General features: G+C 40.9%; 1 protein-coding gene across 4 annotated transcripts; it reads left to right on the top strand.

Moving 5' to 3' along the window:
* Window positions 1–7,922: 7,922 nt before the first annotated feature.
* On the top strand, window positions 7,923–16,701 carry LOC147611351 (protein CHUP1, chloroplastic-like). Of its 4 annotated transcripts, none has more exons than XM_086784422.1 (10): window positions 7,923–8,125; window positions 11,643–11,860; window positions 12,249–12,328; window positions 12,598–13,476; window positions 13,599–14,999; window positions 15,135–15,266; window positions 15,440–15,621; window positions 15,726–15,837; window positions 15,942–16,091; window positions 16,355–16,701. In XM_086784422.1, exons 2-10 carry the CDS (start codon window positions 11,764–11,766, stop codon window positions 16,463–16,465), a joined length of 3,144 nt encoding a protein of 1,047 aa, XP_086640548.1. In that variant the 5' UTR covers window positions 7,923–8,125; window positions 11,643–11,763; the 3' UTR covers window positions 16,466–16,701. The 4 variants fall into 4 exon arrangements, with proteins under 4 accessions (XP_086640548.1, XP_086640547.1, XP_086640549.1 ...); XM_086784421.1 differs by lacking the exon at window positions 7,923–8,125 and adding an exon at window positions 11,057–11,416; XM_086784423.1 differs by lacking the exon at window positions 7,923–8,125 and adding an exon at window positions 11,079–11,436.
* The last annotated feature ends 966 nt before the right edge of the window (window positions 16,702–17,667 follow it).

Raw genomic sequence — 17,667 nt, 5'->3', positions numbered from 1 at the left:
AATGATGTTTTATTGTTAGCTCAATGTCAGCTGTTGTCAGATGTGTGTCTATAAGGTTGGATCTTTGTGTGGATATAGTGTTTTGAAGGTGTAAAAGTGTCTGCAGACGTAGAGGAGAGGAAACCTAGGTTAACTGAGTCAGTTTGTGAGTTTCAAGTCTGAGGTAGCTGTGAGTCTACTGTTGTCATCAGCAGAGAGCCTGTAGTGCAATATCTCTACAAGATTAATGTAACCTAAGGGCATGAGTGTGTCAGAGGACAAGTGAGTCGAGATTTTTTCTTCAGTTAAAGCAGTTGGGTCATTCGGGTATGTTTCGAACATCTAGGTTAGTCTCAGCCAATTCAATCAGAAGGGTGTTTATTGTGGGTCAACAAGGAGTCCAAGAAGGTCCTGGAGTTTAGGATATGAGGTTAGCTGATGCTGGAGGAGTGTAGAGGAACCTAGAGAAGTCTTTTCGGATTGGATTTGGCATCAACATTTCGGAGGTAGTTTTCTGTCAGAGCTGTGTATTAGCAGTGGGGCTGAGGTGAATTCAAGACAGCAGAAGAGTGTTGTTGGAGCTCTGAAGAAGGTCTTAAAGTGTGCTGATGTTGGCGGATAGTTTTCTGATTGTGGTCATCATCCGATGTCTGATTTGGAAGGCAATCAACAGCGGATGTATCTGTGTCGATTGAGAGTATTTCTGGCCGGTTTTCTATCAGCTGTGTATGAGGAGGTGAATTCAAGATAACAAAGGGGTGCTGCTATGGAGCTCTAAATCAAGGTCTTGAAGTGTGCTGATGTTAGCAGATAGTTTTCTACTTGGGATCATCAATCGGTGTTTGATTAGGAAGACGGTCAACATCTAATCTCTCTATGTTAGAGTTGAGAGTATTTCTGGTCAATTTGGCAGTCAATTGAGGTCGCATGAAGGGTTATAAGGGAAGATCAGGGCCATTGGAGATCTAAGCTAACCTGGGGGGATGTCTAAAAGAAGCAACTATATAGTTTGAGAAGTTTGGAGTGTGCTCTAGCATCCGCTTGTGTCAGCTGGAGATTGGGGGACATTAGTTGAGTGTACTGGTGCCTTGATTTGGTGGTATGTTGGTGTTGTGGTGCTGGCGGTAGTTCTCTCCTCACAGTGGTGTGTTTCGGACAGGCTATAGGGCAGGTCTCCCCAACACATCAACGTGAGTGTGCAAGGATATTTCCAACATGAATCAATAGGTCACAGGCTTGATGTGGGGTGACACGGTGTAGTGTCTGAGCTTGCACACAAAAGCTCTTTGGAAAAAAAAAAGTGAGCTAACCTCTTATAATATTTAAGCTTTTGATTGGGAAGCTTGAGTTAGAACCAAGGTTTTTACTTTCCACTCCCACTTAGGTATCTTGGATGGTTTATATGGTTCTAGGGGGTGGAGACTTATTTTGCTTGGGAAGCCCTATCCATGGATTACCCTCATATAATCCTTGTGCTTCTAAAAGTCTCTTTAGGAATCCAATGGGGCTCAATTCATGTGAACAGAGTTGGCCTCGCATGACCCTACTAAGGATTTTTTTACTTTGGTAAATAAATTTATTCTCTTCTTGAGTTGCTAAGATACTTTTGGGTATATTCACTTTTGCACGGTGACTTTAGTAGGCGCTTGGCTTTGTTGTTGGTACCTTAGCTTTGTTATTCATCTTTGTCAACTGTTGGATAGATTAAGAATTGGTAGGGGGGAACTGACTTGACTAGGCTTAAGGTCATAAGTTTGAGTTAAAGAAATTACCCAGGTGGGGCTCACACTTAATGATGAGGATAGGGATATTGAAAGGGTTTACATCCAAGCATCTAATCCCACTGATTTCTCCTTGATTCACTCCACCTCTTTTGCTTGATTCTCTCCACCTCTTCCCAGAATATCTCCACACCTCCTAAATCTCCTCATGCTACCCTTTATTCTCTCCCAGTAGATGCTTCTCACCTTTTCACAGGTTCTCTCACATTTACAGATTCTCTTTTACAACCTCTAGCCAAGGGCTTGTTCCCACACACACCCTATTCACTTGTATATTTTAACACCTCCCCTCAAGTGAATACTCCTAGCACACCTCGGACCCTATACCAAGTTTCCCTCTTACTTTTGATAGTCCGCGACCAGTGCCTCAAGTCCCTAAACTCATAGTCCTTGACACACACTCTCTCTCTCTCTCTCTCTCTATGTGCCCAAGGCTACTACAAGTGCTCGTGACCTTGACTAAAGTGCTCACACATACATCTGGCTCAGAGGTGGTTTTACTCTGTTGGGACAGGTTACATTGGGTTGTGGGGTTTCTCTCTCTCTCTCTCTCTCTCTCTCTCTCTCTCTCTCTCTCTCTCTCTCTCTCTCTCTCTCTCTCTGAAAAGATGATCTGACTCCACTTCCTTATTATTAGGAGCCTCCATGAAGTTTGCCGATGTCATTCCTTCTCCACTAGGTTTGCTGTAGCAGTCTTGTGCCATGTGTCCTAGCTTTCCACAGTTGTGGCAAGTGAAGGTCCTTCCTCGTACTCTACCTCTTCCTTGTCCTCGTCCTCGAGAGAATTCTCCTCGGGTGAAGAATGCTTTTTCTTCTCCTGCTGTTGAGTCGAGCCATTTCTTCTCTTCGCCTCTGGTCTCTTGCTCTAATATAGAGCTCCTTCTATCTCGTGTAGCTTCAATTCAGGTACATTCTTTAGTGTTGCTACAATGTTTTCATATTCACCTTTGTCCACACTCTTTAGAAACACTGCTAGTGCCTCATCATCTTCTACCTTTTTGCCAATAGCTGCCAGTTGTTGCTTAATGCTTTTATATCTGTTCAAGTGTGTGATTAAAGGTTCACTTTCCTTCATATCCAATTTGTAGAATTGCATTAACAAATTTATCTTTGAATTTTTAGCTTGTGTGCCAATAATTTATTGACTTCATCCCATGCATCTTTTGCCCAATGTATCCCTATGATGTGATGAATGATTTCATCATTTAAACTGAGTGCGATAAGTCCAAATGCTTTTTCATTCCTACTCTTCCACTCATTTTTCCCTCTCACCTCTGGACATTCATCTCTTCCCTTAACTAGCCCCCATAGATTTTTCCTCATGAGCAGATACATGGTTTTTGTCTGCCATGTGTAAAACTGCTCCCCATTAAATTTGGCTATCTCTTGTACCGTACTCATGATAATGTGAAGGGGGTCTTACCTCTTGATCAAATTTCAAGATTCAAGGGCAATGTCTACTCTTTTACAACTCAATCTAGTGTTTAGGAGATAATTACAACAGATAATTACCAGAGATTTATCAGGATAAAACCAAAAATTACATTAAATCAAGGGTAACCAATTTGTACGGAATGGTTGGAGTATCAAACCATCTCCGAATTACAATCTGAAGTTATAGGGATCTGTATCAGATACCTAATGGTTAATTTGAACCCTCAATTGCACCAAACTATAGTGATTAGTATTGATTAATCACTCATTAGCAAATTAATCCTCTATTTTGTGTGCAAAAAACAGAGTATGCGGGGAGCCCAGATCTGAGGCCTTAGAGTTCAAATGAGCTCAAAGAAATTAGTCTAATAGAAGATTAAGCCAAGAAACACAAGATTTAACCAAACATTGAATGCTTAATCTCTGTTTTACCAAAGTCACCCCTAGAGATTTGATGAAGAGCTTGGATCTCAATGTAGACTTGATCAAATCAAATTCTGTCTTCACCAGCTTGTAGAGCACCCTTGAAAGCCCCTAGGGCCAAGAGGAATTAGACCCAGACTCATAAACTCAATGCCCCATTTCTCAAAAGGTTGAAGAGAGATTACTAGATTTAAGGGCATTCTGTTTTTTCCTTCAATTTAAGATTCTTAACTTTGTTTTAATAAACTCTACAACATTACTAGAGTCAATAGCATTTTATTTTTTCCTTTGATTTAACAAACTCTACAACATTATTGGAGTCAATAGCATTTTGTTTTTTTCTTCGTTTTAACACTCTTAGCTTTGTTTAACAAACTCTTAGCACTGTTTAACAAACTCTAAAACATCACTAATAAATAGCGTTAGCCAACATAAGCCCGATTTAACACTCTTAGCATTATTTAACAAACTTTGCAACATCACCAAAAATTGTTAGCTGCTAAGCATAGTGTTAGCCACCATAAGCCTGATTTAACACTCTTAGCATTGTTTAACAAACTCTACAACATCACCAAAAAGTTATAGGCACCATAAGAATATTTAACACTCTTAGCATTGTTTAATATACTCTATACATCTCCAAAAAGTGGTTAGCTACTCTATAAGCTCGCTTAAAAAATATTGTGATAGTTGAAACCTAATGCAAATTGTTCCCCGTCATGGTAACGCTAGAGTGAGCTAAACCAAGAACGGAAAGGAGTTCATTTTTGTGAACATTTCTCCTCTTGACCTATTTTGTAAAGCATTCTTGCTATTAGTTGACAGGGAGCAACCTTGTTTATTAGACATTTGGCTTTATCTTTATTGTGATAGGTAGGTATTGTGGGAGACTATTAGCTAGATAATAGGAAATCTCCTCAAGTATGGACAAGAGAGAATCTGGAAGATTGCCATCCACACCCAAGGGTTCAAGCTCTTTATTCTCAAAAGATGATTGGTATGTATATGCACCAATCCTTTTTTGATTGTGATCAAGCTGTTAAATTCCATAAGGATAAGCAACCATCTACTGATGTGCATCATCGAGGTAGCACCATTTCACAAGGCTTGTTTACTAAAGAAAGTAGCCCATACAAACTTGTTGGCTAAAAAGTAATGAGAGTATATTTCTCAACTGTGTATATTGTGGCCAAACCTTCTCTTTTAATTATGGTGGTGCAGTTGTTCTTAGTGCTATCAACTACTAGTTGGCTCAAAAGTAATGATAGTATATTTCTTAATTATGGTGGTGCAGTTGTTCTTAGTGCTATCAACTACTAGTTGGCTCAAAAGTAATGATAGTATATTTCTTAATTGTGTATGCTATGGCCAAACCTTCTCTTTTCAGTTATGATGGTGTAGTTGTTGTCATCAACCTATAGTAGCAAAACTCACATGAAAGTTTAGATTATTGTCTTGGTTGCACTAATCATAAAGGCTGAAGGATCTATATAAATGTAAAATACGATATCCCATGGGGAGCTCTCAAAATAGGTGCACTACCACCATGTTTTATGAATCTTTAAGACCTCTGTAATAGATTTGTTGTCGCAATTCCAAGCTTAACCAAATTTTTCTATATTCTACATCTTTCAAAGACATTCCTTAGACAAGCAAAGTGATATTTCCATTTGAAATTAGTTCAAAGGTCATCCACAATTTACAAACACTTCAAGGGAATTTTAAAAATAATTCTTATATGCTCTACCCACCATGAATATTTGGAGATTTTTGGGGGCATTGGTTAGGCCAAATATCATAACTTTGTAATCATACACTTAATAGTAAAGTATGAGTGCATGAAACACCTCTAACAAAATACATTAATTACGCTTATCAATAAATATGATGTATGCAATTATGAACAAGCAATGCTTTATTTATGCACCTTTAATCATGCTTCATATGAGTGCATGAAACACCTCTAACAAAATGCAATGAATATGATGGGCGGGCAGGCATTAGAGTTTCAAAAAAAGTTTTGTCAAGAAAATCCATCAATGTGAAGGAATTTATATTATTACAACCTCTCAAATTTTAGCAACTATGAAGCTTTGGACTTTAAAATTAATAGATATTTCTTTAAAAAAATAGTTGCAAATACATCGAACTAGGGTTTTTTTCGACACTGGTAGTGGGGAGTATGTAGATAGAGACGACAAATGCTTCATGTTAAACACCTCTAGGTCTTGGATGGGCAAGGTTTTGTTAGTAACTCTAGGGTAAAAGTACCAATACTTTGGTCGCCCTCAAAATTTCACTAAAACCCTCAAAACACTAAACAACTTGCTTTGCTTAGCTTGTCCAAGCACTTGTTATTTTTTTTAAATTCTCACCTAAAACATTTAGAAATGAGGTGCATGTACCAAATGTCATAACTTAAGGTACAAAGGGCAAGTACCAAATGTCATAACTCAAGGTATAAAGGGCCATGCCTACTTCACCTAATAAACCAAAATCAATTTTAAAGGGGCATGCCTATTTCACCAAATGGGGGCAAAAGTCAATGAGATGTTAACAAGAAAGCACTTTTTGCTGCATTGCTAAAACAAAGGTGTTGGCACCTCCCTCTTTAATGGCCCCTTTAGGATAGAGGGGGCATTTAATAGCGGATGGGACACAAGTACGTCTCAAAAAAGAAAGCATTCTCATTATGTGTTCATTTTGGATTTGTTGAAAAATGACACATAATTGAACCTTCTCCACTTTTTTGCTCCCCTTCGCATATGAATTAAATTTTGTTGATTTGTGTAGCTTCAAAATTCATAGGTTCTCTGTCTGTTTAGTTTAGCAAATACAGCCAAATCTTGTGATGCATTCAGGTTAGTGCCAATGTTGATAAGTAAAACCTTAGCTATCACCAAGTTGGCACGCTTATATCGCCGTAATTGGCCCAAAAATCCTATTGGTCAAAACACCAAACAACTCGCTTTGCTTAACTTGTCCAAGCTAACTTTTTATTTTATTTTTTGAAATTCTTACCTAAAACATTTAGAAATTAAGGTGCAAGTACCACAAGTGTCATCACTTAACATATAAAGGGGAATGCCTACTTCACCAAATGGGGGCCAAAATCAACGAGATGTTAACAAGAAAATACATTTTGCTGCTTTTAATTCTAAAAGAAAGGTGTTGTCACTTGCGTCTTTACTGTTCCCTTTAGGATAGAGGGGCATTTGATAGTAGCGGGTGCTAATAATATACTCCAAGTATGTCTTAAAATAAAAGCATGCATTCTCCACTTTTTTGCTCCCCTTTGCGAGCCAATTAACTTTTGTTGATTGGTAACATTGATAAGTAAAACCTTAGCTGCCACCAAGTTGGCATGCTTATACTACCCTAATCGGCCCAACGTTGTTGAAGGTTAAAACACCAAACAACTTGCTTTGCTTAGCTTTTCTAAGCTAGCTTTTTATTTTTTTAAAATGAAATTCTTACCTAGAACATTTAGAAATTGATGTGTATGTACCACAAGTTATCACTCAATGCATAAAGGGGTGTGCCTACTTTAGCAAATAGGCCAAGATCAACATATAAAGGGGCATGCCTACCTCACCAAATAGGATCAAAATCAACAAGATGTTAAAATACTTTTTGTTACTTTTATTGCTAAAAGGAAGGTGTTGATACATGTCTCTTTAATGGTCCCTTTAGGGTAGAGGGGGCATTTGATAGTGGGTGCGTGCTAATAACCCGGGGGGGGGGGGTGAGGTGGGATTTCTATCCGAAGGGACTTGGTGCCTTGAGGGTATGCTAGCCCGCCCCGAATATAGCCTACCATGGGTCCGTGCTTTGCCTAGATGCATTATATTCGGGGCGGCGGGCTAGCATACCCTCAAGGCACCAAGTCCCTTCGGATAGAAATCCCACCTCAAAGGGGGGGGGTCACGGTAAATTTGGCCAAGCATTTTGCAATTGTCTTCACAAACTTGGTAGGCATGACGATGATTACGCCACAGATGTAGTTCTCTTCATAAACTTGGCTAACCACGTAGGGGTGATGACGATGCTTTTGCCACTCTTTTCGTGCCAGAGTTGCAATTCCCTTGACAAACTTGGGCAGCCGCATAGGCGTGATGTGCAATTCCCTTCACAGGCTTGGCAAGAGGCAGGCGCGATGTTCATTCTACACCGTGGGAATGCAGGTATGACGATGCGATGCATATAAATGCGGGGCGGCCGGGGCAATTGGGCAGTGGGAAAGGGCTCTGAAACTTGAGCCTGTGGCATCAAGGCTGGGCAGGGTAGGGTAGGGTTAATTGGGCAGTGGGAAAGAGGCCCTAAAAATTGAGCCAAGCTTGGCATGAAGCAAAGGGGAGGGAATTTTGAAGTGGGAAGGGGGAAAAATGGGCAGACTGTTTCTTTTTTACTTTACTGCTGCAGGCGCGGGCTCCAAGATTTCTGAGCAGGAGTTGCCTCCATCTTCTCTCCATCTTCTTCCAAAACCCTAGCAGCACACACACCCACAGGTAATTATTTTTTCCATGCATCTCCCTCTCTCTACTGTCTCTTTTTTCTTCTGTTTTTCTGGTTGCTTAAAGCTCGAAACCCTAATGCAGTTTCCTTTTTTAAAAATTTATTTAATGCTATCTTTTTTTCTCGAAAAAACCGTAGGCTGCTCAGCACAGTAGCACTCCATGTGCAGTGAAAAGCAGTGCTTTTCTGCGCACAAGTCTGATTTTTTCAAAGTTTTTTTTAAAAATTCCCCCTCTTTTTGATTTCAAAATTCTAATTTCTGCTGTCTATAATAAGTTAATCCTGATGCAAGGCTCGCAAGTTGCCACAGTGTGTCTGTTTTGCGCCATGCGGCCATGCCCCTTGAATCAGCCGCATGAAGCATGATGTGCCGGTTGAAGCATTTACTCCCTCCCCTTGTCTTCTTTTGCTTTTACTACAACACGCCAGCCCCCATGTTCTTCTGCACTGCAGATTGCCATCAATCTTTGAATTGTGTGACTGTGTGTCCCCCCTCGGGCCCTCGCATGGATCTATCCTTCACACTTCGTTCCACCTTGAATCCTTGATCATCGCAGCTGACCACAGGCAACGGGCAATCGTCATCAGATTAGTATTGATTAACTGTCGTAACTTGTAGCCTAACATTGGATCAGTGGCCAAGCTCAACTCTTTTAATCTAATCATTGGATTAGTGGCCAAGCTCAGATCTAATCAACTTTCAAACCTTCATTATAAGTTTAATAGCCTCTAACAAACATAGTAAACTAATCACTATTTAGTGGCGAAGATGACCTCGAATGAACCTTGTAATCTTCGTCATTGATGACTGGCCAATTTAACTCTGATGACCCAAGATTAACTCTAATAATTAAGCCTTGTAATATGCAAGGCCAAGGAAAGCTATCCATTAAAATTATGATTTGAATGTATTCTATCCTTAAAGCTTTTCTCTTTACAGTTGAAAGCCCACCAGGTTTCATAACCAGAAAGCTCAGACATTTGCATGTAGGGTCAAAATTCTCAAACAACTAGTTTTTAACGCTTTGAAGAAATGACAAATTATGTATAAAATTTCCAATTATCCCAAAAAAAAAATGAAATTTCTTTTTGATTTTCTCCTCAAAAATTTGCAGCCAAGGCTTGCAATGCCAATTGCCCACCACCACTTCTCTGGTCTGGTGTGTGTGTCAGTCAGGGCACACATTCACCATTATGGGCAAGTCCTCAATGCATTTGTGTCATTGGACTCGGATAAGGTTTTATGCAATATAAAAATGCGAATTAAATAATAGACTATGATCTCTGTCCTGTCTTTTGTGTGACTGGCAATTAAAAGAATGCTCTCTAAACAGAAGCAAAGCTAGACGAATGATAGGATTTTGTATGCAATTGAGTTGATTTTTCACATGAATTGTCCTCTTTCGGCTGAATTCTCAAGAGGATCTTGACTCTTACCTTGAGCAATTAAGTTGTTTTTTGAAAGGTTTTCCCCAGAGCTTCGTCCCTCCATTAAATGTCTGCATCTACCAAACCTCTGGTTCCTGCAGGCTGCTATCTCAACTCCAGTGTTAAAAAAAAACTTTTTTTCCTAATAAGTGAAAAAAGGATGACCTTCAAACAATGCATCGGCGGGTTTTATAATTAATTTTTTTAAAATTGAATCTTTAAGTTAAAGGCTAGGCAAAATTGCAACCAGTTTCTCTGGATTTGAGCCAAGAAGGTGTTTTTCTGAGACTGTTCAACTCCATCAAAATTGGGGGAGTTTAATCAAAATTAGGGGAGTTGAGTTTTAGACTTCAAAACACAGCCAAATCTCACGTTGCACAATTTGAAAACTTGAAATCTGCGAACACAGTTCTAGTGGAGTGGTTAAAGTGGACGAAGTCTTAGTTGCCGGTGGTGCGGGTTCGATCTGTGCTCTCTACGGTGTTGCGCGTCCATGTAACCGGAGTTGGGTGTGTGAGTAGTGTATATAATCCGGTGTTTTTTGTCAATTTTTTAAAAAAAAAGACAAAAAAAGAAAACTTGAAATTTGTGCAGCATTCAATCAGGCGGCTTGGGCTTCGTTTAACAAGTTTAACAAGGCTCCCTTGTCTAAGTGGTGTAAATTACTAAGTGATTGGGCTCGTTGGAGCTTCAAGCAAGGACCCACATTGAGTTACTCTATATGTGTGTATATGTGGGGAGTGGATTTCTACATTTATGTTTGATTTTCCATGGCTGATGGAGTACCTTAGGTCAAGTGGAACTCATCTTACTTGGTAATGTAGGTGATTATGTCTAATTAAACTAGGGGAGTGGATTTCTACATTTATGTTTGATTTTCCATGGATGATGGGGTACCTTGGGTCATGTGAAACTCATCTTACTTGGGTAATGTAGGTGATTATGTTTAATCAAATTATAAATAAAAGCTATCATAAGTAGGAGATAATATCTGGTTAAATGTAGGTATTAATAAATGTGGTTATACTTGTTTAGTTATAAGTACTTATATTTAGTTAAATGATGGTAATTTAAGGGGTGAGCTTTGAATATGGGCAGTGTGTAATTTATGCTAATGTCTGAATGTGGGCGTTTGATATTAATTTCATATATGGGCATTTCTTAATTAAGTGCGCATCACATGCACAATATTATATTTGATTGATTTTAATTTATGGGCAAAGTTGGTTGATTTTGTAAAGCAAAAGGAAACCACTCAGGTAAAATCTTTGTAGTTTCTGCCAAATGCAAGAATCCAGCAGCAGTTTTTTTGGGTTTTCCACGTGCAAGTTGAGGTAGTTGTGGCCCATGGGTCAAAAATTCCAAAAATAATTAGTTTTTTTCCTTTTATTTTGGTTTTTTCTCGGTTTGGCATATTAGACACGTGGAATTGTGTGAATTTTCGCATTTTTTTTCTCGCAACACCATTGCAAGAGGAGAGGTCTTCATCACCACACACACGAGCTGTGTTTTGCCACGAGGGGGCCGGGGGGCTTTTTGTCAGTCAAGTATGTGGTAGCACTACATACTGCATAGAGTGGAGAGAAGAAATTTGCACTAAAGCCTATAATCTCTCTCTCTCTCTCTCTCTCTCTCTCTCTCTAGATAATCTAGAATTTAGATGATCTGATCCTTGACACCCCAGCCTCATCCTGTGTGGAGCTTTTTTCTCTCAAGAACAAGTCTCTAAACACATACAAATTCATGTATGCTTCCTACCCACCTATTTTTCCCAGGCCCCCCCTTGGGCTGCCCTCACCTTCCCAGCTCATATACATCTACCTGGATCCCTCCCAATTGGGTTTTGAGCGATTAAGGTGTGTGCCCTTCTGTGCAGGTCTGCATGTTTCACGCAAGCCATCACTTCTCATCCAATTATCTGTGTTTGTGAGTGATGGAAACAATAATTTATCCTTGTAATTTTGCATGTGGGTTCTAGTCCATGCTTGAATTACTCAAAATTTCAGTGCATGCTCTATCTATTTGCCCCCTGATAGGAGTTTGATTCACCATGTTTGGGTGTATGTATTGTGCCCTTTGCAGAAATTGAACAAAAAAACTCATTGCAGAGTGAAGCCTGACCTTACCATTCAGCAAAGTCAAAACTTTGGAGGGCTGTGCATGTCATGTTATTGATCTCAGCACCCAATTTTGATCAGATTACATGTTAGTGCGTGTGGTTCTTGCGGTCACCTGTTCTGTGGTAGCTGTCACATATGCACAACGAAAGGGCAACCGTGATAGGACTCGTGGCTCTTGGGGTAAGAACATCTTTTCTCTCACTTGTTCTGTCTAGCAGTCTAAGGATTAATGGCTCTAAAGTTAAGACATTAGATTAAGGCTTTTATCTCTCATCAATGTCTCAATAATTGGGTAGTTTTGTACATCAATTCTGGTTTGGTAATAAGTATCTTCCTAATGTTTTGGAAAGCGCATTAGTTTTGTACACTAGTTTGAACTTTGGGATATTAGTGGGCGTAGTTTCTTGTCACTATCTTGAATGCTGGGTTAGTTTTGCTGAGATTAGCTTCATACCAGTGTTTTGAACACTTGAGTGGTACTGTAGGATCACTTTTGGGTAGGCTTGGATTTTTTCTTGGGAATTTGAGTTTCAGAATTTGGGTTGTATGTTGAACTGGTCAATTGCAGAACCTCCGAGTGAAGAAGAGCCCAGTGATGGCAAGGAGATCTACACTTATGCAGATGCACATGGGGCACCGAAAGTGGAGGTTCGCCTCTGTCAGAGTGATACATGGTTTATTGTACACATGTTTGTTTGTATATGTGAGCATAATCATATTTTGTGTGTGTGTGTGTGTGTGTGCATGTTTGACGCATAGTTATCGTATGTGTGCAGATACAATTTGTATGTGTGGACATGAATGTTCAACGCATGCGTGCATGTGTGTGTGTGTGAGAGAGAGAGAGAGAGAGAGAGAGAGAGAGAGAGAGAGAGAGAGATCAATTATTCTTCTTGTTAAACTTGTCCTCTCATCAGGAGGAGGAAGTGAAACGCATCAGCACATTCAGCCCTGCCTTGAGCTGTAAAAGTTTTCAGGAGAGTGATCAACTGTTGCTGCCAGAGTTTGACGATCTCTTCCAAGGAGGCGGTGATTTCCCCTCGGATTCTGAGAAGTCAGCCGACAGACTAAAGTTCTGTGAGGATGGAATGAGGCTGAAGTACGACTCAGACGATAGCGTTGAGTCGAGAAAGTATGAGTCAAACTCCGAAGATGATGAAGCTTTACAGGTCTTTGAAGCCCTCACTGCATCCACCAACAAAAGGTTCTCATCGAAGGTGGACAATCAAAGCACGGCAGGTGTGAATAGTTCTGTGGAGCTTGCACAGTTGAAGGCTATAGTGGCAGATTTGCAACAGAAAGAGATGAAGCTTGAAGAAGAGCTATTGGAATATTATGGGCTAAAGGAGCAGGAGAAGAACTATCTAGAGCTGGAAAGGCAGCTGCGGAGAAAGAATGGGGAGATTGAGAAGCTCAATGCCAAGCTGATTGCTCTGGAAGAGCAGGCAAAGAAGTTGTCCGAGGAACTTAAATTCAAGGAAGACTTGAAGAAGGAGCTGGAGGTGGCAAGAGCGAAAATCAAAGATCTGCAGAAGACCATACAAAGTGACGCTGGCCAAACAAAGGCACAACTCTTGATCCTCAAGCAGCAAGTAGCCACCCTTCAAGAGAGAGAACAAGAGGCCTCCAAGAAGGACTTCGTCATGGAGAGGAAATTGCAAACCTTGAAAGAGTTGGAAGTTGAAGTGGTGGAGTTACGCAGGACAAGCAAGGACCTTCAGCACCAGAAGCGAGAATTGACAGTCAAACTCGATGCAGCCGAGGCCAAGATCGTCGAGCTCTCAAGTATGACCGAGGTAAAAGTTTTCTTCATTTGGTTTGTGTAACGTGTTGCTGGTCTTTTTGACAAGTAGACTGAAATGGTGCTCTTTTTTTGCATCTGGACCCATAAATGATCAATTCTTTGGCTTGATGGCAGAGTGATATAGTGGCCCAGGTGCAAGCCCAAGCTTCTACGTTAAGGCTGGCAAATGAAGATCTGAGTAAGCAAGTAGAAGGCTTGCAGATGAATAGGTTTAGTGAGGTCGAAGAGCTTGTGTATTTGAGATGGGTTAATGCCTGCTTAAGGTATGAATTAAGGAATTATCAGGCACCTCCTGGGAAGGCCACAGCTCTTGATTTGGGGAAGAGTTTAAGTCCTAAATCCCAGGAGAAGGCAAAGCAACTCATGATGGAATATGCAGGCCCAGATCTTCTAGCTGCCAAATCCAGAGAGCAAAGCGAACAGGATTATGACAGTATATCCTCACTACCATCCACACCATCTGAATGTGACTTTGATGATTCTTCCTTTGATGGTCACTCACTACGGCATTCGAGCTCCAAGAAATCGGGTCTCATTAAAAAGTTGAAGAAATGGGGTAGAAGTAAAGAAGACTCTCAGTTGTCACCTGCCCCCTCTTCTTTAGACTTGAGGAATTCACCAGCTAGGATGTCGAGTCCTGGGCACAGATATACGAGGTCGAAGGGGTCACTAGAAAACCTTATGATGAGGAATAACAGTGATTCTGTAGCCATAACCACATTTGGAACAAATGAGTTTGAGAGTTCCAGGCACTCTACCTCTGATTCAAATGAGTCCCTTGGAGAGCCAACTCCCATTAGAACAAGGTCAAGTGTTGATGCAAATGAACCTTCTAGTAATGTTGCTGCTTCATTTGACCTTATGTCAAAGTCTGTGGCTGGTGTTCTAGAGGAAAAATACCCTGCATTCAAGGACAGGCACAAATTGGCACTTGCAAGAGAGAAAGCTATTAAAGAAAAAGCTGACCAAGCCAGGGTCGAGAAGCTCGTAGAAAAGCTCAAGCCAGAGATGGCTCCAACAATGAAGATGGACAAAGCTGCACCTGGAAAGATTAATTTTGATAGACTCCCACATAGGAGAGCAGAAATATTGTCAGCAACTGAACAGAATCCAGTGCGGCTTGTGGTGAACAAGATGAAACTTTCTGAGGTACAGAAAAGGGCACCGAGGGTTCCCAAGCCAGCACCAAAATCTTCTGCAAAAGCGCCCTCAGATGGTAACCTGCTTGCTAAAACATCCGGAGGTGGCCCCCCGGGCCCTCCACCACTCCCCCCACCACCACCTAGGGCTCCTGGTGGTCCACCCCCTCCTCCTCCTCCTCCTGGAAGTGTGAAGTTGCAAGGTTCAGGGGGCGAGAAAGTGCAAAGAGCCCCAGAAGTAGTAGAATTTTACCAGTCATTGATGAGAAGAGAAGCAAAGAAGGATTCTGCTATGGGAGCCTCAGACACAAATGTTTCAGATGCGCGCAACAGTATGATTGGCGAAATTGAAAATCGATCTGCATTCTTATTGGCGGTATGTTGAGTGTTTATTTTAAGACTTATTCTGTAATGAGTGCACTTACTGGAATCATAATATCAGTCATAGTTTCACTTTCCAATGAGTGGTGGGTTTTTTAAGAGTGGTGCCTCACTGTGTTGGTGGAGTCAGGTCAAAGCAGATGTTGAGATGCAAGGTGATTTTGTGCAATCCCTTGCGATGGAAGTCCGGAACGCTGCTTACAGTGACATTGAGGACGTGGTTGCATTCGTTTCCTGGCTTGATGAAGAGCTTTCCTTTTTGGTAAGACTTCTTTATTTCTAATCCTTGTGAGTGGCCTGTCCTTAAATGTAAGGGTACTGCATTGATCTGTAAGGGTACTGCATTGATCTGGTTTTAGAGTACATGATATGTGGTTTAGGGCCTTTTTAATAAGGTACTACTCTCTTATGATAGCCACGGTTGTTTGGTGGTAGGTGGATGAGCGTGCTGTCCTTAAGCACTTTGATTGGCCTGAGAGCAAAGCTGATGTCTTGAGGGAAGCAGCATTTGAATATCAGGATTTAAAAAAGCTGGAAGTTGAGATCAGTTCTTTTGAAGATGATCCACGTGTGTTGTGTGAATTGTCTCTGAAGAAGATGCTTTCGTTGCTAGAAAAGTAAAGCCCTCACGACTTGGATGGTTGAAAGTGTCGCATTTCAGGTTTGTATTGTTCCTGATTTTTTTTCTGCCCCGAGCTTACGTCAATGCTTTTTTGCACAGGGTGGAGCAAAGTGTTTATGCTCTATTAAGAACTCGAGACATGGCTATAGCTCGGTACAAAGAGTTTAGTGTGCCAACACAGTGGATGCTTGATTCTGGTTTGGTTGGCAAGGTATACATTTTCTGTTAAGCTTATAAACCTACAACATTGTATTGGCTGTCTTTTACTCAATGGCCAAGCTACGTGTCATCTAAGGGTAGAATGGTTTGTTTCAGATAAAACTTGCAACTGTACAACTAGCTAGGAAGTACATGAAGCGTGTTGCATCGGAACTCGACTCATCAGCAGCAGCATCTGCTGCCAAAGAGCCACAGAGAGAGTTCTTACTGCTCCAAGGAGTGAGATTTGCGTTTCGTGTTCATCAGGTCAGTCAGCCATTCGCTCTTTTGGTATCTTAGCGATCCTTAATCACAATGACATGTTGGGTTGGGGGTTTTTAGGCTAGATACAGATTGCCTGTCCATTCCGCAGCAGCCTGAGTTCACCGCGGCTGTGATGGGCATGCATTGTTCTGTACCTAGCTTTACTTTATAAAACAATACTCACATAACTGATGGGCATGCATTGTTCTGCACCCAGCTTTACTTAAAACACAATACTCACATAACTGTTGGGTGTGGTTTGCCAGTTTGCTGGAGGATTTGATGCAGAGAGCATGCGCACATTTGAAGAGCTTAGAGATCGTGTTCGTGCCCACAGTGTGGATCAGTCAGCTAATGAAATGAATGGATCAAGCTAGGCAGCTGCAGCGTCTATGTATGGGGCCATTCTTAGATAGCAAGAAGATGTGTATATTAGCCATGGACCTGATAAATTGTTGTCAGGCGAGGCATGATGACCTGTGAAAACTCTCTAGATTTTGAAGGATTAGTGAAACCAGTGTTTTGATAAAAATTTGAAGGCAGCACTTGTAACATTACTGTTAACGATTTCTGAAGACACCATAATAAAAACATCTCATTTTTTTGCTCTCTCTCTCACTGAAGTTCACAAGCAAAATTTTCTTACTAATTTTGGTTCTCTAACAGTTAACAGTTGTAAAGAGGTGCCTTTAACCTATAAACCTGTACCTACTGTAAGTCACGCATGATATGGGTAGGGATGATGCAGCAGCAGTCTATTGCATACTGGGTAGGGTTGAACCTCTAAGGTAGTGGACATTTTGTTAAATGAGGTGTGAGTGTTTGCCTTAAAGGGTAGGATGGGTCATGTTGAGCTAATGTACTCAGGCAAGAGCCTGCTGAGAGATGGTGGGATTTGGGTTAACCTTGGGGCAAGATTTCACTCGAGGTTTGCAGAAGGCTTATACTTTTCAAAGGAAGACCTCACCTCACTCTTGGGAGTAGATGTGAATCATTGGTTGCTGTACCCTTCTTCTTGGGACCATAAAGATATCGGAGCATGGGAAGCTGCCCTGCAGCCTGAGTACGGTGGGTTCAAAGGGACTTGAGCAACATTCAGGCAGCAATAGAGCATAGCCTTGAAAGATACTACTAGCATCAATACAAGAATTGGAGACTTTGACTTGCGCACCATCACTAGACATATTTCAGTCCAGTGAATGAAGGTTACAGCATGCTAGGATTAGGGTTTGTGTGCAGGCCTCTGGAGGCTTAAAGATGGAATCCATAGCTATGTAGAAGCAGGAGAGAGAGAGAGAGAGAGAGAGAGAGAGAGAGAGGTGATAATGCTCAAAAGAGAACAAGATTGCACCACTCAATGATATTGATTAGATTGATATGTCAAACCCTTCACCAAATACATGCTTTTATAGGCATAGAGCCATATCTTTTGACTCAATCAAACTTGGACGAGGTCTTTCCAAGGAAGCATCCTACACACTTGCATAATATCAAATCTATCCCAAAAGAAGGTTCGATTCTTGCAAAAATCATCATTCAGAAGAGAAGCATACAAGATTATCATCAATGCAAACGTATG

The sequence above is a fragment of the Cibotium barometz genome, chromosome 47 (genome assembly GCF_041138505.1).
Source record: "Cibotium barometz isolate CiBa-2024 chromosome 47, ASM4113850v1, whole genome shotgun sequence".
Classification (NCBI taxonomy): domain Eukaryota; kingdom Viridiplantae; phylum Streptophyta; class Polypodiopsida; order Cyatheales; family Cibotiaceae; genus Cibotium; species Cibotium barometz.
The sequence above is the reverse complement of the archived record's forward strand: the minus strand, read 5'-3'. Positions and strand labels throughout refer to the sequence as shown.